Source organism: Balaenoptera physalus (genome assembly GCF_965194825.1).
Source record: "Balaenoptera physalus genome assembly, chromosome: 10".
NCBI lineage: Eukaryota > Metazoa > Chordata > Mammalia > Artiodactyla > Balaenopteridae > Balaenoptera > Balaenoptera physalus.
The window spans coordinates 25,271,237-25,293,454 of record NC_138889.1 but is presented as its reverse complement, the minus strand read 5'-3'; the positions used below and the strand labels follow the sequence as shown (position 1 = coordinate 25,293,454).

Here is a 22,218-nt window from a genome sequence, read left to right as displayed (position 1 = left end):
ACTGGGCTCCCTCTGCCGGCCTGGAGGCCGTAACAGGCGTTCCTTGCTATCTCAATCTCTTGGGAGAGCGAGCGCTTAGAGAGCTGGGACCGCCTTAGAGCGGTCAAATGAGGTGGGTGGGGTCTTAGTGTCCTTCATTTTTATGTCTGCTCAATGAGGTCCCTCCCACTCCCTTCTAGAAAGCCCTGGGTTGTAGAAACTTCCAGTCGCTGCTTACTCTGCGACTAGTCCCAGGGCCAGCCTACTTATAGCTTAAAGGGAGCAGAAATTTGAGTGCACGTGTGGGACCACGTGGCTTTCAGAAATGATACTACCTTTGGACTATTTGTAAAGATTCTTACAAAGGGAAACTCTCGAGCTGTCCTTATCATCCATATGCATGCATGGAGCCGTTTATCACTCTGGGTTGCCGCAGTGTAAACACATGCACCCATGAACACACACACATTAGCTATTCTCTGCCCAATGTAGACACCTCCAGAGTGAAAGGATCTTGTTTCCTCGCCATCTACTCATAAGCAGTGGCCAAACTACTTATAGTTCCCAGTACGCACCAGTGCATTTCTCGCCTACATTCATTCTTTCATTAATTACTGAATACCTACTGTGGCTGGCACTGTTCCAGGCACTGGAAAGGAGGGATAAAATCATGGGCGTGGTGGAAGTATAAGCCCCATGATGGTTTCTCCCAGATGTCTCCTGTCTCCAGCTATATATGGTGTTTGTTGTGCATTAAATTATTAATGTGTAGCAAACTTCCTCACATGTTTTCAAATATTTTTCTCCTTTCCCCCATTGGGCTGTAATGAAAGAACTTTAAATAATTATAAACCAGAGATTTTTTAGATAGAAACTCAAAATCTAGTTCAGTCCTCTCACTTTACAGATAAGAAAACACAGACCCAGATAAGTGAATTATTTACCCAGGATCACTTACAAACAATGTTTCCCAGGCATTGACTGCATCAGAGATAAATACTATAACCATCAAGGGTTACACAAACACTTCCCTTGTTCCCAATTCAGTTTAAAGAATCAAAATAAAATAAAAGGTAAAAGGTAGAATTTCTGAGAAATTGCTTTAGTTATTTGCTTTAGTAAAATATGTCACTGCATTTGCAGAGTTCTTGCTCTATTTTATTAAAGCTAATTCTATGTAAAGGTACTCACCAAATTCACCCTCAGTCATCCTGTTATGCATTGAATTGTGTCCCCTCCAAAGTTAAATGTGTTGAAGTCCCAACCCCCAGTACCTCCGAATATGGCTTTATTTGGAAATAGTGACTTTCCAGATGTAATTAAGATAAGGTCACTAGGATGCACCCTAATCCCTTTTCCCCTCACTTGTGCACCACATAGTTCCTTTCCTTGAGTCTCTGGACACTGTCCAGTGATGAGTTGGACTTAGGGAAAGGAAGAGGCTCTGCCTAGGCTTTGAGCCTCAGTCATATGCTCATTCAATTTCCAGAACTTTCTGCATTGGATTACCAGGCATATACACCTAGATTATAAAATGTTGTTGATCATTTCTTGTCTTCTCCTTCAAGAACCGTATAGATGGCAGGGCCAAGGCAGAATTCAGGTGTCCTTGGGTCAAAATCTTATTTTTATACTGCTAAACTTTATATGTTTGAGCTTCACTCTCTGTGTAGTAGGATGGAGTAAAGGTTTATAAACAGAAGAAGGACATGATCAGATAGACCTATGTACCTCCCAGATGTCCACTGGAGTCTTCTTCACCTTTCAGATCCAAATAAGATCTGGATCAAATTTCCATGTCTTATCTGGGGGAGTACAATGCCTTTTTGAAGACTTCTGTGAAATACCAAGGGATTTATGTTCTTATGGTTACCTCAGCCTCTAAGCTCCCACATCTGCTATATTAGTTCTGTTTAGGCATCTTCTATTCTGTACCTATTGCTATTGCTCTGTATCTCACCAAACCAACCCAGACACAAAACTTAGAACTTTTATTTTATTGCCACAATGCAAACCCCGACATGTGGCATTTGTATGTATGGAACCCTTTGCTAAGGTGAATAGGGTTTGTGATGTTTATAATAACTCTCAAGGAAAACTGAGAAGAAACTGACTATGTTGGTCCAGGACTGTGCAGTGAGGCTAATGAGTTCACACTGCCCCAAACTACATGTTTGGGGGGCTTCTCCAGCACCATTCAACATGCACATGGAGCATGTACAGTTTAACTGGCCTGGACTTGGAGTATAACTGAAGGAAAAGGGAACACGGTATTTTGACGTGTGGTTTAAGTGACAGATCTAGGCTGATTTGGGCTGTTGGTAAAAACTAACGGGGTTTAGACATGAAAAGATTATATGGTCTCTAGTGCCACCTGTTGCCCAACTAAATGAAGAACTACCAACTTTTTTTTTTTTAACATCTTTATTGGAGTATAATTGCTTTACAATCGTGTGTTAGTTTCTGCTTTCTAACAAAGTGAATCAGTTATACATATACATATGTTCCCGTATCTCTTCCCTCTTGCGTCTCCCTCCCTCCCACCCTCCCTATCCCACCCCTCTAGGTGGTCACAAAGCACCGAGCTGATCTCCCGGTGCTATGCAGCTGCTTCCCACTAGCTAATCTATTTTACATTTGGTAGTGTATATATGTCCATGCCACTCTCTCACTTTGTCACAGCTTACCCTTCCCCCTCCCCATATCCTCAAGTCCACTCTCTAGTAGGTCTGTGTCTTTATTCCCATCTTGCCCCTAGGTTCTTCATGACCTTTTTTTTTTTTCTTAGATTCCATATATATGTGTTAGCATACGGTATTTGTTTTTCTCTTTCTGACTTACTTCACTCTGTATGACAGACTCTAGGTCCATCCACCTCACTACAACTAACTCAATTTCGTTTCTTTTTATGGCTGAGTAATATTCCATTGTATATATGTGCCACATCTTCTTTATCCATTCATCTGTTGATGGGCATTTAGGTTGCTTCCATGTCCTGGCTATTGTAAATAGAGCTGCAATGAACATTTTGGTACATGACTCTTTTTGAATTATGGTTTTCTCAGGGGATATGCCCAGTAGTGGGATTGCTGGGTCATATGGTAAGAACTACCAACTTTTCATCGTTCTCTGAAGAACTAGACACCTGGAGATTAGGGAAAAAATGCCTGATTTTAACAACATCCCTCAAAACAACAGCCTCCCAAGGCTGAGCTGGGGGCAGGGTAGGAGGTGGTACTGGGTGGTTCAACTGCAGTGGCATCTGCTCTGGACAGCAGAAAAATAGCCAGTTTAGAAGGAGCCTCCAAGCATGACATCCTCTGTGAGTACCTTAGGACCAGTAGCAACTGGCAGGCTGTAATGGAAATAACAAGGGGTTTTTCAGACCTATATTCATATTCTACTAGCTATAGTTATCTGTATTTCTTCTCCCAAGTGAGGGAACCTCTGTCATATATTTATAAGATATATCCAGTAAATATAAATTTAAAACTCTCTTCAAAAGGTTGTATCAACACTTACTTAATGTTTTCAAGGAAGATCCCTAAGAAAATATAAACCATAATTATCTCATGAATTCCATTTTTAATAGAAATTTTAAAACCAGATGTCTATGGTTTGGAAGGTAAGGTGCACCTTTGCTCTCTCTTTTGTACAGAGCACATTCATTTAAAACCGAGTTCCCAGACCTTGTGGATGTTCCATCAGATGGTCACGAAGGTGCCATGGAACCCATAAGGCATTTGCACAGGCACCTCTGCTCGGCCCAGTTCTTCAAAGTTCTTGGCATCCAAGACTAGGAGGAAATTTCTTTCATTCTAGAAAAGGAAAGCCAATACTGAAAATTCTCTTATTTTTTTTCTGTAAAAAAATCTGTCTGTTTCCTCCAGTGGGCTGTAAAATTTCTAAGACAGAGACTACATATTACTCATCTTCATGTCCACCCCCAGCAACTAGCACAGTTGCCTATGAATAGCCTTGCCTATTCATTCACTAAATGTCTGCAGAATGCTGAACTGAACAGAAAAGGAAATTACAGGTGAAGAAGTTCATATCTAGAGTAAAGAATAAGTTCTTTATATCAATCACCTTCATAGGATCTCTTTGGGTTTAAGGATCTTTTTACCTGCCCCTTTTCAATCTCCTAAGAGACATAAAAATTCTTCTAAAATGAAATGCCTCCATTTTGTGTTACTTTGGAGCTGTTCAAAATGTAGCATTGCAAGGCAGACTGAGATTTGCCCTGGTCTAATTACAGGAGTGGCAAGTACCTGGCATGAGGACCAAGTCCTCCTAAGCCCATGGCAGGCATTACTAATTGATCACAGCACTTTCCTCACCTAAACCTTAAAAAGCCTCAGAATCCAACACCCCAGTAATAATTGATCAAAGCTGGTACTCAAAGTGAACCTACTGCCACAAGACTGCCCTAGACAAGAAGTTATATATCGACATTATTGGGACTTCCCTGGTGGTCCAGTGGTTAAGACTCCGTGCTCCCAGTGCAGGGGGCCCAGGTTCGATCCCTGGTCAGGCAACTAAGAGCCCGCATGCCGCAACTAAAGATCCCATGTGCTGCAACTAAGACCCAGTGCAGCCAAATAAATATTAAAAAAAAAAAAGATGTCAACATTTTTGAGATACTAGGTCAGGGCCTATCACATTAGATTTTTGGATCACTCAATTTATTTTATTTTATTTTTTAGTTTTTTTAAAAAATATTTATTTATTTATTTATTTTGGCTGCACCGGGTCTTCGCTGTGGCATGCGGACTCTTTAGTTGCGGCATGCATGCGGGATCTAGTTCCCCGACCAGGGATGGAACTCGGGTCCCCTGCATTGGGAGCACGGAGGCTTACCCACTGGACCACAAGGGAAGTCCCTTGGGTCACTCAATTTAAATTGGCAGCACAGATGGTGGTATGAAACATTAGACTAGAATTCAGAAGTTTGGGATTTAAATACTGGCTTTACCACTATGAGATCTGATGCAAGTCTCTTTCAACTTCCTTAAGTTACAAATTCTACGTGTAAAATGGTACCCCACAAAGTTGTTTTGATGACTAAATAAGATAATATGTATGAAAGAGGTTTGTAAATTCCTATGCAAATGTAAATTATTATTATGGTTCTAAAATAGAACTTTAAAACAGTAATAAAGTACTGATTATGATAAAAGGGTACCCAAATAATAAGGAGAGGAAGAAAAGGGAGAAGGTGCCAAATTGGAATCAAAATAAACCATCAACAGCATCACTAAATATAACCCTCAAAAGGCCCAGTGCTATTTCTCTTTCTGACGAGTGACGGAAATACATTTACCTGGTTGGGAGTGATCACCACAGAAAGAATAACCCCACCGTCTTCTTCATTGGTTCCTGGTACTGGAACAAAAACAGGTTCTGAGGGATAAAAGCCATCTTCTCTCCAAACCTGTAAGTCCCCAGAAAAGTATTTGATAAAAGACTGGTTATGAGCTAGAAGCGTTCTATAGTGATTGTCAGTCCCAGCATGAATTTGGCTGTCAATGCAATGGTCCAACAGTAGAAGAATCAGGCTTACTGAGTTAAATATAGGAGAGGGAGCTTTTGCAGCTACAGATTCCATCATCATCAAACACAACTGGTGTAATTATAGTTTCCCATCAACCTGAAATAGAGGTGTCCCATGATTTCTCTCAAAATACTATCAAGCATAGAATTATTTCTCTGGGCTTGTGGTTCATTTAGATTCCCTAGAGAGAACATACCCCTAATCTATGTGATTCCATGGTTCTCAGATTTAATAAAAGTAAGTGGCTGAGCTGCTTAAATATTAAAAAATCTCAAGACCTACCTTAAAAAAAAAAACAGAAATTAATTCAAAGGGCAGAATAGGTTTTTTAAGAGTTCAGAAAAGGAAAGAGAATTTCATTACCGTCAGTGTCTTGTTCACCACGTCAACCTTGATCAGAGAATCGCCCACCAAATGCCGAAAGCCACAGCCATAGAAGAACTGATACTTTTTGCCACTGAATTGGCCATAGTTGATCTGGGGAAATTCAACACCTCCTTCCTCTTCTAGGTCCTCAGGATATAGATTTTCATAAGAACACCAAATCTAAATCAGGGCACAAAAGGATTTGTAGTGATTGCTTAATTCTTACTTTCTTCAGTGTAGGTCAGCGTGGGGCTAACACCCTATAAGAGTTTGTGACAGGGCTTGAAAACTGAGGTTCTATGTCATTTTTTAATATTGTTCCTCTTTTCATCATGTGTATGAACATATAAAAGATTATCTGGTTTTCTGACTAAGCTGTCAAATGGCATAGGAGGTAGAAGTGGGCTTTTATTCTACTAAAGCTGAGACATTGTTAGCTACACAATGATATGTAAGTGCAAATTATCTAAAAGGTGGGGATGGTCAATTCCTATCTCAAATACTTAGACATTCCACAACCATTAGAAAGTTTCATATATTTGTTTCAAAACACAAAAGGGACAGGTAAATACACAGCTCACTCCCACCCAGAATTCTGTGGCTCTTTTGCAAGCCATGCTCCATGACCCTACCCTGCTCAGCTGAATGTTATAAAACTTACTGGGCACCAAACATTGTGGAGAACAGCCACACTACATAGCCACACTACTTTACTAGTGAATGAAGAAACACTACTGAGGATCAAAGTCTTAGTCTAATGTCCATTCATAGCATACCTTTCCATCAGCCTGTTTCACAGCACTGGCTGAAGAATAGGACAATGGGCTGAGGTTCTCTCCCTCAGGGGCATTCAAACTGACACGTAAGGGCAAAACAAACCTTCGAGGAAAAGATCTGGCTAGTGAATTATAGACCTGTTCAGGAGAGAGAAATAAACTGCTGAGAAAATTGTCATTCATAGAATAACAGCATGTCCCAATAACTGAGACAGTCAATATTATTGGCATTTCTAAGTAATTGCATAAATGATCATTTTCACTCATTCATTTACTCAGCAAATATCAGTTGAGTACCTACAATAGGTCAGCTCTGTTTTAGACACTGAGAATACAACAGTGAACAAAACAGTCTCTGGCCTTATATTCTAGTGGAGAAAGAATGATAATAGATATGAAATATATGTTACTTAAGTAGTATCAAATAAATAAATGATTATATAGCTCAAAGTCTGATAGTGATAACTGCCAATAAGAAACACACTGAAGGGTGAGGGACTAGAGAGTAAAATGGGTGCTTCCTTCCTCAGGTTTGGTCCAGGAAGAACTCTGTGTGGAAATGGGCTAACTTAGCAGGCCTGGGTTGCTCAAACCCTGCATATTCTCAGGAAAGGCCCGTTTTCATGACTGGTCCTTGGCCCGCACCTGGGAACGGAGCTCTTTGAATATTCAGTCTGATAAGAGTATGTTCGCATGCCTGAGGCCTTGAGGCGTACTGTACTAATTTGTTCTTATAGTTTATGTTAACAACGTGATTCATAATGAACACCTGCCTTCTCTATGGGGCTCTAGAACTTCAGTAATTGAGGTTACTCATGTAGGGGCTATATATGTTATGTGTTGATCCCCAACAAACACCCTGGACCACCAGCTTGGTGGGCTTCCCTGGCAGGCAACATTTCGCACATGTTGTCACGAGTTGCTGGAGGAATCAAGCATATCCTGGGAGAGGGCTCTTGAAAGCACGCACCTGGTTTCCTCCAGACTTCATCCCATGTACCTTTCTTTTTTTCTGATTATTCTGGGACCCATAAGCCCTCCTAGTGAATCATTAAAACAAAGAGTGGTTTTGGGGATCCCCCCAACACAGCATCTCTGCAGAGATGATGCTTAAGCAGGAGATCCTAATAAAATAAGTGTATTTTTTATGACAGTAAGAATGGTTTAAGCACATCTTCCGCTCTTGAAATATTGTAAGATGGGGAACAAACTATGCCATTTTCTCCATATACCTAGCCCATATTATCTCCATAACATGCAGAAATGTTTTTACTAAGTAAAGACTTAGTGCTATTTTTAACCTTTGTAAACAATTAGCTTTTAAATTTTTATTTTTAAATTTATTTAAACATTTTTGTCTTTTGCAAAACCATAGGTGAACAAAAAGAGAGTGCCAATAATGGTTAGTTAGGCAATATGGATCAACTGTTTCCCTGAGAACAGATAGAAAAACTGGACAAAATGTTTAAAACAGCTATTTGAAGGCGCTGGTGAGCTAAAAAAGGCAATGAAGAACAACGGGGCATCAATTTGGAAGGAGAAGGAAACCCACAAAAACTACATATTGGGGGCAAATTTTCCACTAAGGACATCAGCTGCTTTTAAGAACAGGCAGCTGAAAGGCTGAGAAAATATAAAAGAATTTTTTATTAAACGTTTTAATTTTGAGATATATATTGCAGACCCACAAGCAGCTGTAAGAAATAATACAGGAAAACAAACAATTGATTTTAAAATGGGCAAAGGACTAGACTAGACATTTCACCAAGATATACAAATAGCCAATAAGTACATGAAAAGATGCTCAACATTATTAGTCATTAGGGAAATGCAAATCAAAATACAATAAGATAATACTTCACACTCATTAGGATGGCTATCATAAAACAAAAAACAAAACAAAACAACAAAACAAACAAACAAAAAAAACTCAGAAAACAACAAGTGTTTGTGAGAATGTGAAGAAAGTGGAACCCTTGTGCATTGCTGGTGGGAATGTAAAATGGTGCATCTGCTGTTAAAAACAAGTTGGCGGTTCCTCAAAGAGTTAGATATAATAGAATTATCATATGATCCAGCAATTCCACTTCTAGGTATATGCCAAAAAAGAATTGAAAACAAGGACTCAAACAGATACTTGTACACCAGTGTTCATAACAGCATTATTCATAATAGCCAAAAGCTGAAAACAACCCAAATGTCCCCCAACAGATGAATAAACAAAAGGTAGTATATACATACAAGGAATATTATTAAATCTTTAAAAGGAATGAGATTCTGATACATGTTACAACATGGATAACCCATGAAAAGATTATGCTAAATGAAATAAGCCAGACACAAAAGAAAAAATCTTGTATGATTCTACTTATATGAGGTACCTAGAATAGGCAAATTCATAGAAACAGAAAGTAGAATAAGGGCTACCAAGAGCTGGGGAGAGGGAGGAGATAGGGAGCTGTTATTTAATGGGTACAGAGTTTCTGTCTGGGATGATGAAAAAGTTCTGGAAAGGAATAGTGATGTTGGTTGCACAACATCATTAATGTATTTAATGTCACTGAATTATACACCTAAAAATAGTTAAAATAGTAACTTTTGTGTTATGTATATTTTACCACATTAAGAAAAACAAACAATGCAGAGAGATCCCATGTATCCTTCATCCAGTCTCACCAATGATGACCTCTTACATAACTACACTACAATGGGGAAACGTACATGGATATAATCCGCCAACATTATTCAGATTTCACCAATTTAACACACATTCATTTGTGTTTGTATGTGTGTGTGTGTGTTTAGTTTTATGCAATTTTATGACATGTAAATTCATATGATCACCACCATACTCAAGGTACAGAACAGTTCCATCACCACAAGGATCCTTCATGTTACCCTTTTATAAGGATATTGCCATACCAACTCCCCCATCACTTGGCCCTAATGAGAAGAGATTTTGATAGTTTTGAGGAGCTAGAGAAATAAAAGTTGTAGTTCAAAGTCTCCAAGAAGGGGAAGCATTGATAAACCTCTAGCTCTTTGGGTCAGGATCCCTTAGGCTGTACCCTAGAAGTAAAAATAAACAAAAATAGTCCAGCTCTTGCAGCGACTGTATCACGTTTCAAATTTTCTCAATCCCTATAACTAGATTAAGAATATCTTCAATTGATAATGTACTCTAGCCATCTGCCAAAAGCAAATGAAAATCTTCCCTAGAGGAAGATAACAGAGTCTCAAAATATCCCTCCTACAATTTTTCAAATACAGTATTCTGTATAGAATAAAAATTAGTCAGCACATGAGACGACAAGAGAGCACGATTTAAAAAACAACAACAACAAGATAAACAACAGATGATAGAAACAGAACCACAAGTGATCCAGATAATAGAGTTATCAGACTTTAACTATTCTGAATATGTTGGAGGAAATTATTTTAAATTGGGATTGTAGCAGAGAACTAAAATTATAAAAGAGAAAGGAATCAAAATTCTAGAACTGAAAAATGCAATGAGTTTAGGAACATAGTGCCTAGGTTTAACAGCAGAATATACACAGCTGAAGAAGAATGTTTGAACTGTAAGATAGATAAGAAGAAAATATCCAAAGCAAGATACTTAGACCAAAGGATAGAAGATACTAAAAAGAACATAAGCAACAGAGGGATAGAGTGAAAAGGGGTAGCATATGTGTACTGTAATCCCAGAAAGAAAAGAGAGAAAAGACTTACCAGATACAATATTTGAAGAAATAATAGGCGAAATTTTTAAAAACTAATGAAAGACATCAAACCATTGATTCAAGAATCTTTAAGGAAAAAAAAAGTAAAAATAAATCAAAAGGAACTCATACTAAAAAATATCATAGTACTAACTACAGAAAACCAAAGAGAAAATCTTTGGGGGGTGGTGGTTCAACTTCAAAGGAGCAAAGCTTTAGACTGACAGCTGATTTCTTAAGAGAAATCAGAAGACAATGAAATGATATCTTTAAAGTGTCAAAAGAAAATAACAACCTAGATTCTTTATCCAGTGGAAACATCCTTCAAGAAAGAAGGTAAAATAAAGACATTTTTCTGACAAGCAAAAACAGAGATTTCATCACCAGCATATCTGAACTAAAGAAAATACTAAAAGACGTTCTTCAGTCAGAAAGAAAATGATTCCACATGGATGCTCAGAGAGGCTAGAAGGAATTAAGGGCAAGAGAAGGTACAGATGTGGGTAAATGGGTAGTATGGGTAATTATGACTACATAAAACAACATTAATAATAATGCCTTATAAGGGTTAATATATAGAGAGAATTAAAATATATAAGAACAGTAGCATATAAATCAGGAGTACAGTAAATGAAGTTAAAGTGTTCCAGGGTCCTTGCATTGTCTGGAAAGAATTAAAAGAACTGATTTATAATATATTGTGTTAAATCAAGGATGCATATTGTAATCTCTCAAATAATCACTAAAAGAATGTATAACTACCAAGCTAATGGTCAGAGGGTGGAGTGATGTTTGGGGGAGGGGAGGTGGAAATGAAATAATAAAATATACTCAACTAATGTAGAGAAGGCAAGAAAGGAGAGAAAACAAGAACTAGTGAGACAAATAGGAAGCAAATAGTCAGATGGCATATTTAAACCTCAAAATATTAATTACTGGTTTAACTAAATGCCCCAATCAAAAGTCAAGAATTAGCACAATGGATTTTCTAAGTATATGTTGCTTACATGGTACATATTTAGAAAGATTAAAAGTAAAAGGATGGGAAAGTTATAGCACGCAAACATCATGGCAAAAAGCATTACTTAGAGATAAATATTCAATAAACCAGGAAGGTAAAGCAATTCTAAATTTGTATGCACACAGAGCACCAACATATGTAAATTTTAAATTAGCATAACTATGAGGAGAAACAGAAAAATCTATACTCCAAGCAAAAGATTTTAATATACATTTCATGTTATATGTTAACTGATAGATAGAGATCAATAAGAATAAAGAAGATTTGAATAATATTATTTAAAAATATGACCTAATCAACATATATAAAACACTACATCCAAAATTCATTATTTTAAATGCACATAAAACATTTTTCAAAATAATCTTTCGCTGGGCCATAAAGCAAATCTCAATAAATTTCATAAACTTCAAATCATACAGTAAAATTAAGCTAGAAATCAATGGGAAAAATAACTAGAAAGATTTCCATTTGTCTGAAAGTTTAAAAAAAATTTTCAAAGAATAAATCTCAGTGAAAGTTAGAAAATACTTTAACTGAATAGTAATAAAACATATCAAAACTTGTGGGATGCTCTGCTAGACAGAGATTTATCATCCCAAAGGTATATATGTTGAGGAGGGAAAGGTAGAAAAATAACAAACTAAGGTTTTATATCCTTAGTTAGAAAAGGAACACATTAAGCACAAAGAAAATAGAAAAGGAAATGAAAATAATAGCATAAATTGATGAAACTGAAAACAAACACACATTAAAGAATATCAACTAAGCCAAAAAGTTGGTCTTTTGAAAAGTCCTCATTAAATTGATGAGAACCTAGCAAGCCTAAAGGAACAAAAAAGACAGCAAAAATAACCATATAAGGGATAAAAACAGGGGCTATCAATTAACCCAACCTACATTTTTTTAAAACATAGAATATCATGAATAACATTAGATCAACAAATTTGAAATTTTAGATGGCATTAATAAATTTCTTAGAAAAAGACTATTCACCAAATCTGACACAATAAGAAATAGAGAATCAGAATAACCCTATACTATTAAAGAAAGGTAATTTATCATTTAAGATCTACCTATAAAGAAACTTACGGGCCCAGATGACCTTACTGTTGAATTATTCCAAACATTTAAGAAATAATGCCAATCTTATACTTTTCATGCAGAGAATAGAAAAGAGAACAATTTCCTACTTACTGTATGAGATTAGCAAAACTTTAATAACAAAACCTAACAAGGGGGCTTCCCTGGGGCGCAGTGGTTAAGAATCCGCCTGCCAATGCAGGGGACATGGGTTTGAGCCCTGGTCCAAGAGTATCCCACATGCCGCAGAGCAACTAAGCCTGTGCACCACAACTACTGAGCCTGTGCTCTAGAGCCTGTGAACCACAACTAATGAAGCCCGCATGCCACAACTACTGAAGCCCGAGCGCCTGGAGCCTGTGCTCCGCAACAAGAGAAGCCACTGCAATGAGAAGCCCGTGCACTGCAACGAAGAGTAGCCCCTGCTCGCCACAACTAGAGAAAGCCTGCACGCAGCAACGAAGACCCAACGCAGCCAAAAATTAAAATTAATTAATTAATTAATTAATTAAATCCATTTAAAAAAACTAACAAGGACATTATAAGAAAGAAAAATTACAGGCCAATCTTAATCATGAAATTGATGCCAAAAAATGCTAAATAAGATATTAGCAGAGAAAATCCAGAAATATATTAAAAATACAGTGCGACCAACTGGGATTTACTTCAGGAATAGAAGGTTAGTTTAACATTCAAAAATCAATCAATGGCTATTATAAACGTTTTAAAATCAATCAGTGTATCTCACCACATTTGTAGAAGAAAGGATAAGTCATGTCATTATCTCAACAGTGCAAAAAAAACATTTGATAAAATCCAACATCCACTCATGAGAAAAATTATTAGTAAACAAGCAGGTGTACATCAGCATCATAGTGCATGATATGCTCCCTTTGTCTCTCCCTTCAGTCTACAACCAATAACATAATGTTAACTCAAGAAAGGTTCATCTGCCCAACACACTGGAAGGCTGGAGAGTTCCACACATTTGTACATCTAAAGGTGGGTGGACTGGAGCACACTGAAGAGGCAGAACTGAGAGGAAAGCAGAGGTGGTGCTTATAATCCCGACTCCCAGCTACAGTAGCTGAGCCTGCAGCCCCAGAGAACCCAGTAACAGCAGGGGAGGCAGCACACATGACTCCGGCCTCCTGGCTGCAGCAGCACCCACAGCCGCAGGGAATCAAGCAACAGTGGCAGCGGGGCCTGTGACCCCTCCAGCCATGGAGGTGGCCACAACCCAGCTCCCTATCCACAGCTGTGGTGCCTGGGAACCCAACAACTCCAGACACAGCAGAGGCCCCAGCCACCCTGGCTACCCCCACCACCACCCTCCCCCAACAGCAGCAGTGCCTGCAACACAGGCAACCCCAACGTGACAGATGTACCCACCATCCCGATGCCCGAGGCAGCAACACCAGCAGCAGCAGTGACACCGGCAGCAGCAAAGCACCAGTGACCCTGGAGGCATAAGGTATGAGAGGGAGGGCACCAGGCAACCCCTCTCACAGAGGTGGTAGAGGGTGGAAAGTGCTGATTTTCAAATATAGCCAGAGGCAGCTCAAGTAAGAGAAACCAAAAACTTGTGCCACCTACTTATGAACAAAAGAAAGCCCTCTAATAACTAACCTGTTGAATTGTTAGCACCTAGTTAAAAAAAAAAAAAAAAAAAGCTTTACCTAAAGAAGAAAGGTGTTTGCTACTTCAAATGCGCTGGCTACATCAACTCATTAAGCACCATAAAAAAAACATGGTAACACAGTATCACATAAAGAAAAAGACAAATCTCCAGAAATCAAACCTAAAGTCATGGAATATTACAATCTAACTGATAGAGAATTCAAAATAGCTGTCCTGAAGAAACCTGATGAGCTACAAGAAAACTCAGAAAGGCAGTTCAATGAGTTCAGAAATAAAACAAATGAACAGAAGAAATATCTTACCAAAGAGATTGAAACTATGAAAAATAACCAACCGGAAATTCTGGAGCTGAAGAATTCAGTAAATGAGATGAAGAACACGTTAGAAAGCACTGGAAATAGAGCAGACCATATGGAAGAGAGAACTAACGAGCTTGAAGATAGAAAGCTAGAAATTAGACAGAAGAAGAGAGGGAACTAAGATCTAAACAAATGAAAGATTTCTACAAGAACTATCCAACTCCATTAGGAAGGGTAACAGAAGGATAATGGGTATCCCAGAAGGAGAAGAGCGGGAGGAAGGAGCAGAGAGTTTATTTAAAGAAATAATAGCTGAGAACTTCCCAAACCTGGACAACTGGATATCCAAGTCTCTGAAGCAAAGATAACACCTAATTATCTGAATGCAAAAAGACCTTCTCCAAGATACATTATGTTAAAACTGTCAAGAGTCAATGACAAAGAAAAAATTTTAAAGACAGCCAGGGAAAAAAAGATAGTAACCTACAAAGGAACCCTCATTAGGTTACTGGCAGATTTCTCAGCAGAAACTCTACAGGTCAAAAGAGAGTAGAATGACTTACTCAAGATATTGAAAGATAAAAACTGTCACCCAAGAATATTCTATCCAGCAAAGTTATCCTTCAGATATGAAGGAGAAACAAAGGCATTCCCAGACAAACAAAAGCTAAGACAGTTCAGCACCACTAAACCTGCCTTTCAAGAAAGGTTGAAAGGAGCTCTTCTACCTGAAACAAAAAGGCGGAAGAACACAAAACTTTGAGTAAAGTCATAAACAGAATCAGAAAATTGCAACTCTGGACTTCCCTGGTGGCACAGTGGTTAGAATCTGCCTACCAAAGCAGGGGACATGGGTTCGATCCCTGGTCTGGGAAGAGCCCACATGCCACGGAGCAACTAAGCCCGCGAGCCACAACTATTAAAGTCTGCGCGCCTAGAGCCCGTGCTCCGCAACAAGAGAAGCCACCGCAATGAGAAGCCCATGCACCATAACGAAGAGTAGCCCCCGCTCGCCGCAACTAGAGAAAGCCCGCACGCAGCAACAAAGACCCAATGCAGCCAAAAATTAATTAATTAATTAATATAAAACTATAGCAGAAAACAATTTACATTACATAATCCAAGGAAAAATTCTGCCTTGAACTGATTATCAGGAAAAAGTAAATCCCTTCAAGCTAGGTGAACTGATACACTTTTTTTAAATCAAAGAATTAATATTATAGTCCATTTTACTATTCCTTCCAGGAAATGTAAGTATGTTTAGTGCCCAAGTGTAATAAGGAACTAATCACAAGTGCTTCAAAACATATTTCTTGGCTTTCTTTAACATACTTTTTATTTATTAGGTATTATGTAAATACATACTTCAAATTATTTTGAAATATTAAATAAATAAATTACAAAGCTGTATCTTCAATGCTTTAAAACCATTCTCCCTCCTTATTTACAAGAGATGCAAGAGAAACAGCTAATTCCAAACCCAAAGCCAGAACTTGGCTAGATCAAAAATATTTTGACAACTCCTGAAAAATCAGAGAACTTTACCTGATCAAGCTCTTTCCCAGTTTTCCTAAGATTCTGTAGTTGGTAAACTTCTAGGCTTCTTCCATCATCCTGACAGCACAAATCAATTATGACACAGCCCTGGTCCTCAAAGGCATTGATTTGGTGAAAAGTAACAAAAGGTTTACTGTAGTACATCCCTGGAAGAAGCTGCAGGGGAAAACACAAACAGTGAAAAATAGATATTTTATTTTATTTCCTTTAGGGTACAGATCCACAAAGCTCAAATTAAGATTTCCCCCTCTTTAAGTGACAGGCCTGGTAGGTATAAAAACCAGAATTCGGAATGTAGAAGCAAATATGCTTTGATTTAAAATCATCTCATCTCATATTAATCAATGAACTGGGGCTATTTGATATAGACCAATCAACTGTTTCAACTAACTTTAAAGTTCTCATGAAATATGGCCCAATATTTTGAAGGATAAATAAATCCTAGACTCTTAACTACATGGTTAAATAGAAAATACTTCTATTAAGAATTTATGATAAATTAAGTGACTAATCCTTTGAAAAATGCACTCATTACTAAAATGGGATTTTTTTGGTAATGAAATTAGGATACAGTAAATTTAGGATACTATTTCTTTAGAGAGGTTAAAAAGTGGACAAATACAATAGTGCTATTAATCAGGAGTATATAGAAAGATATTTAACCAATATGCTTTAGACTTTGGTAGGATTATCATACTTACATATCAAGAAATCATAGAAGCAGCTAATAAAAATATCACTGCAAAAGTTACAGAAGACCTCTGCATGAACAATATCCTCTTTAGCAAATATTATTATATGGAAAAATCCATGCTAAAATGCTAAAAGGATTTCCTAGATGTCATTTTAATTGAATCAGATAATTTAAGGATAAAACCATTTCCTACAATTTTCTAATATGCAAAATCCACTGTATTAATTAATAAATAACTAGCCCTAATTATGGAAGAAGGTAATATCCTTGATTAAGAGTGTCTTATGCAAGTAATGCCCAGTGAAGGCAAAAGTCAATCACATGGAAATTTGCCTTCATGTCCAATCATTTTCACAATAAATACACTCAAAATTCTCCACCTGACCAGTGTGCTTATCCACCACATGAAACCGTGTATTATACTGGGGTTCCCAGCTTATTCCATCTGAAAAGGCCTTTCCCCGAATTTTAGAAGTGATGATTTTCCACAGATTCATCTTTAGAGGCTGTTCAATGAAGACAATGTAGTTCCTTGTCATTCCTAAAAGGTTCAAGCAAACAATAAAATGTTATTTGGCAAACTAGAGTTGTCTGAAATGTGACAGTTTGGGGACTTGTCTGAAGGCTTGGACACATTACTGCTGACCTAAACAAATGCCAGTCAGAAATAATTCTTCATCATTTCCCAGCTTTACTATATATATTTTCTGTTCCTACATAAAAACAGGAACTGCTTAGAATAGCTTGGGTTGAATGCCCTCAACTTGCTTTTTGTCTTTTTTTTTTCTTTCTTTCTTTTCAAATTGTTTTGGTTTAGGAACAAAGAAGCATTATATTAAAGTGTCATTTATGATCTAGACCTGTATTCCTTAATCCTTTTGCTATTTATACTGGAGGTAACAATCCAGGAGCAGATTGGCTATAAAGGTTTAGGATGCAGAAGATAAATATTCTGAGAAAAAGCTGAATCAATCTACATGGAATATGAATTGCCTCCCTCAAAATATAATCAAGGTCTTTCCTGTATGATTATTATTTGTGGTCTTTAAAGTTACCTAAAATATTGAATTCTGTCAATTTTTTATGGTCAAATTATTTTTTTAATTAAGACTTTATATTTTGGAGCAGTTTTAGGCTCACAACAAAATCGAGGGGAAGGTACAGAGATTCCCCATAGACCACCTGTCCCCAAACACACACAGCCTCCACATTATCAATTTCCTCCACCAGAGTGGTCCATTTGTTACAACTGATGAACCTACATTGACACATCACAATCACCCAAAGTCCATAGTCTCTGTTGTGGAAACATGCATAAATGTATTGTTTTCCTTTGTATTTAGATATCCAATGACATATAACATAATATAAAACAACCAAAGAGACTGATTTCTATGACTAGAGGTTACTCATTGTGTCATCCTGGAGCAGGGGGCTGAAGGGAGAGGCTGTTCTCCATAGAGAACTGAAGTGGAGTTAGTGCTGGGTGACTAAATCTCAGCCTGACTCAATGTGCTGGGAAAGGACCAATGATTTCTTAAACTGACAACTATTTCCTAGAGCAGTCAATTAATTAAAAACTTAAAAATTAATTGGTGTTTCCAATTAATTTTTTAGTAATTGCTTGTATTAAAATATGTTTTCAATCAGTCAGTTGGCTAGGGTAAGAAGTATGTGACTAAACAGAATAAACTTAATTGGCATTAAAATGCAACCTTGGTCTCTTATCACCATACTCTAATAAACTGTATTAACAGAGTACTTGCCAAAATTAGTCCCTCTGCAACAGTTACTTTAAGGCAGGCCCCATTAAAATTTGTCTTATCTTTGGGCTCACCAAAGCTGTGGTAGTAAGAAGGTTTCATCCTCTCTGCAGAAGCAATAGAACATATCACCTGGGCTCCATGGATTGTCTCCCCAAGGTCTACTTTCTCCGGAGGAACGCGAATAACATTATAGCAAGAACCTGGAAAATGGAAAGTCCTGTCTTAACTGTTTTACATTCACTTTAAGAAAAAAGATAACCCTTGCACTTGTGAACTAGGCAAAAGCAGTTAAGAAATTTATACAATATGCATGACACCCATATTTCATAAAGGGTTATTTCAAAGACTTGGATACAAAAAATATATTAACTTCATAAAAGGTATTAGCTAACGTTTTGAAACATCATACACAAAGTAATCATCCAACAGCTATTGTATTTTAATGTCCACAAATGGTTCCCCTCTAGCTCTCTGAAGATGAACTCAATCCCAGCTTCATAGGAAAAGATAAGGTAGCAGCCAGGAATATCCTCAAATTCTATTTGTCCTTCTTCCCACTTCCCAGCTCCAAAAACTACAATCTCCATTTGTACCTATGTCCAACTCCTTCCTTTCAGTCTTCTAGATCCCTGGGGTCACTTTGGGTCCCATCTCATCCTGTCTCATCAACATTCATTCATGCAATCATTCATCTGACTATTACTACTTCCTCAAGAATCAACTCAGGTACCCACTCCTCAAGTAGCCTTTCCTGACTCTTCCCCACCCAAAGGTATTTGGTGCCCCTCCTTTATGCTTTAATTATATCCTATACTGTCATAGTACTTATCTCATTGTACTATAATTTTCTGCTTATTTATCTGTTTCCTAGTAGACTGAGCTCTTCTGGAGCAGGAATTGTGTCTGATACATCTTTGCATATTCAGTACCAAACAATGACTTGGCATTTAGTAGGTACACTATAAATACTACTGACAGATTAACAACATATGTTTGTTAAATCACTCAATGAATGAACAAATATTGAGGTCATATTGAATTATCTTCCTGGTGTTAGAAGTACCAATGTAGGTCCTGAAGAACTTAGGTAACTTATAGAACTTCACAATCACTAAGCTTCCTTTGGAACAAGATAACCATACAGTTCCCTACTCATTATCAGCAACTACTTACTGAGTGTCAACTATGTTCTAGGCACTCTTGTAAGAGTCCTAAGTACCATATCCTAGACACTTGTATACAGCAGTGTACAAAATAGACAAAAGGCTCTTCACTTATAAAGCTCAAATTCTAAAAAAATCATACAATAAGTAAAAATATAATGCATCAGATGATGAGAAGAACTATATTGAGAAATAAACCAGGGAATGGGGATTAGAAGTGAGTGTATAAGGATGGGGGCTACTGTTTGCAATTTTAATTATGGTGGTCTGGGAAGGTTTCACTAAGAAGGTGACATTTGAGTAAAGACCTGAAGGAAGTGAGGAAGAGAGCCTTGAGGATATCTGGGAGAAATGCATTTCAGGTAGAGAGAACATCAGATGCAAAGATTCTCAGCCAAGAATAAGTTTGGAGTGTTCAAATAAGAGCAATGAGGCTGGGCTTCCCTGGTGGCGCAGTGGTTGAGAATCTGCCTGCCAATGCAGGGGACACGGGTTTGAGCCCTGGTCTGGGAAGATCCCACATGCCGCGGAGCGACTAGGCCCGTGAGCCACAATTGCTGAGCCTGCGCGTCTGGAGCCTGTGCTCCGCAACAAGAGAGGCCAATAGTGAAAGGCCCGCGCACCGCGATGAAGAGTGGCCCCCACTTGCCACAACTAGAGAAAGCCCTCGCACAGAAACGAAGACCCAACACAGCCATAAATAAATAAATAAATAAAATTTAAAAAAAAAAAAGAGCAATGAGGCCAGTGTGGCCCTATCCATAGTAAGCAAAGAGAAAATTCTAGATGAGGTGGGGTGGGTTAAAAGGATAACTGGCTGATATGCTAAGAATAAACTGAAATGGGGGAAGGGGGGAAGTAACGAGACTAGTTAAGAAGCTACTACAATAATTCAAATGAGAAAGAATGGTGGCCTAAACCAGAGTGGTGGCAATGGAGGTGATATGAGGTAGTCGGATTTTTGATATATTTTGAAGGCATTACTTAAATTACTTTTTGACCCATTAGATGTGGATGTAAGAGAGGTATAAAAAATGATTCCAAAGTTATCATCTTAAGCAAGTGGAAGGACAGAGTTACCATCAACTGAGATAGGGAACATTTTAAGCAGAGAAAGTTTAGAGGGAAAGATCAAGAGTTTGGTTTTAAACAAATTAATTTTGTAACATCTATCAGACATCTTAGTAAAAACACTGAGTAAGCAACTGATGGAGAGGTCTAGGTTAGGACATTATATGTTTTGAGAACCAATTATAAATAAAACACCATGCTTTATACAGTGATGACTTATAAAAGAAATGAAAGACAAACTCTAGAGTTCCAAGAGTACCATACTACTGTCTGTTTATGTATTTTAAATTAGTACTTAAAACTAGCTGGATTAATGTTTAGATGATTTTTTTTAATTTTAAAAAGCCTTTTTAAAATACCTGGAAAGGTAGAAATTATTAACAAGCACTTTATTTACAAAGAAAATCACTAAATTTCCCCCAAACGCATACTATCTAGTAGAGTTCCCTGCAGCTACATGTACATTTGCGTTCCAGTTTAAAAATTCCTCACTGAACCAAATAATCAAGTAAGAAAAAAGAAGTAAATCCAGTTTTAGTTGAGATTAGAAGATCAAGAGAAAAATTTCCTGTCTCAGCGATTGGATTAAGTGACAATTACTCAATTCACTAAATTTGAACACTGCTAGTTAATGAACTTTCCTAACTTCAAGTCTTGAAGGCATGAGCAAAGCAGACAGACACTCAGGAAACACCCAGCAGAGAACTGAATGCCTAGAGGAATGACCTGCCCAATACTGTGCGCCTAACTCTGGGAGACTCTTCAGGACTTTGTATAAACATCAAATTGAGGCAAAATAACAAGCACAGCCTCTGATGATTGGTGGCAAGGTTTCTCAAAGATTCATGGGCCACTTGCACCAAAATCACCTGGAGATCTTGTTATAATGTACCAAGATAAGGAGTGAAAGTGTAGTTACAATGCAGACTCTTAACCCTTTTTCAGGTCTAGTGAACCAGAATCTCTGAAGATGAAGCCCAGTGATCTACATTGCTAGGAAGCATTCCAGATGGTTTTTAGGTGCTCTAAAGGCAGAGAATCACTGATCTAATGACTATTTATTTTAGAAAAATAATTAAGAATGGTTAAACAGTATTTCTCATATTATGAACTAGTTACAAAGTTATCTACTTGGGTATTAGAGTTAATTTATTAAGAAATGAATTTTTTTTTTTAATTTTTATTTATTTATTTATTTTTAATTTATGGCTATGTTGGGTCTTCGTTTCTGTGCGAGGGCTTTCACTGGTTGTGGCAAGTGGGGGCCACTCCTCATCGCTATGCGCGGGCCTCTCACCACCGCGGCCTCTCCTGCTGCGGAGCACAGGCTCCAGACACGCAGGCTCAGCAATCGTGGCTCACGGGCCCAGCCGCTCCGCGGCACGTGGGATCCTCCCAGACCAGGGCTCGAACCCGTGCTCCCTGCATTAGCAGGCAGATTCTCAACCACTGCGCCACCAGGGAAGCCCCAGAAATGAATTTTTTTTTATATCAAATAAAATGCATGGACAAAATACTGCTGAGTC

The 22,218-nt window shown here is 37.9% G+C and overlaps 1 protein-coding gene across 8 annotated transcripts in view; it reads right to left on the bottom strand.

The window, feature by feature from the left end:
- Positions 1-2,700: 2,700 nt before the first annotated feature.
- The window catches only part of BCO2 (beta-carotene oxygenase 2), a 55,368-nt gene continuing 35,850 nt past the window's right edge, over positions 2,701-22,218 (bottom strand). For all 8 annotated transcript variants that reach the window (XM_082409500.1, XM_082409502.1, XM_082409499.1 and 5 more), the window contains 8 exons: positions 18,530-18,658; positions 17,073-17,233; positions 15,987-16,154; positions 6,676-6,813; positions 5,897-6,079; positions 5,303-5,413; positions 3,669-3,797; positions 2,701-3,334 (listed from right to left, as the gene is read on the bottom strand). In XM_082409500.1, coding sequence (XP_082265626.1) covers positions 3,684-3,797; positions 5,303-5,413; positions 5,897-6,079; positions 6,676-6,813; positions 15,987-16,154; positions 17,073-17,233; positions 18,530-18,658 — 1,004 coding nt within the window. In that variant the 3' untranslated portion in view covers positions 2,701-3,334; positions 3,669-3,683. The remainder of the gene's footprint in view (positions 3,335-3,668; positions 3,798-5,302; positions 5,414-5,896; positions 6,080-6,675; positions 6,814-15,986; positions 16,155-17,072; positions 17,234-18,529; positions 18,659-22,218) is intronic.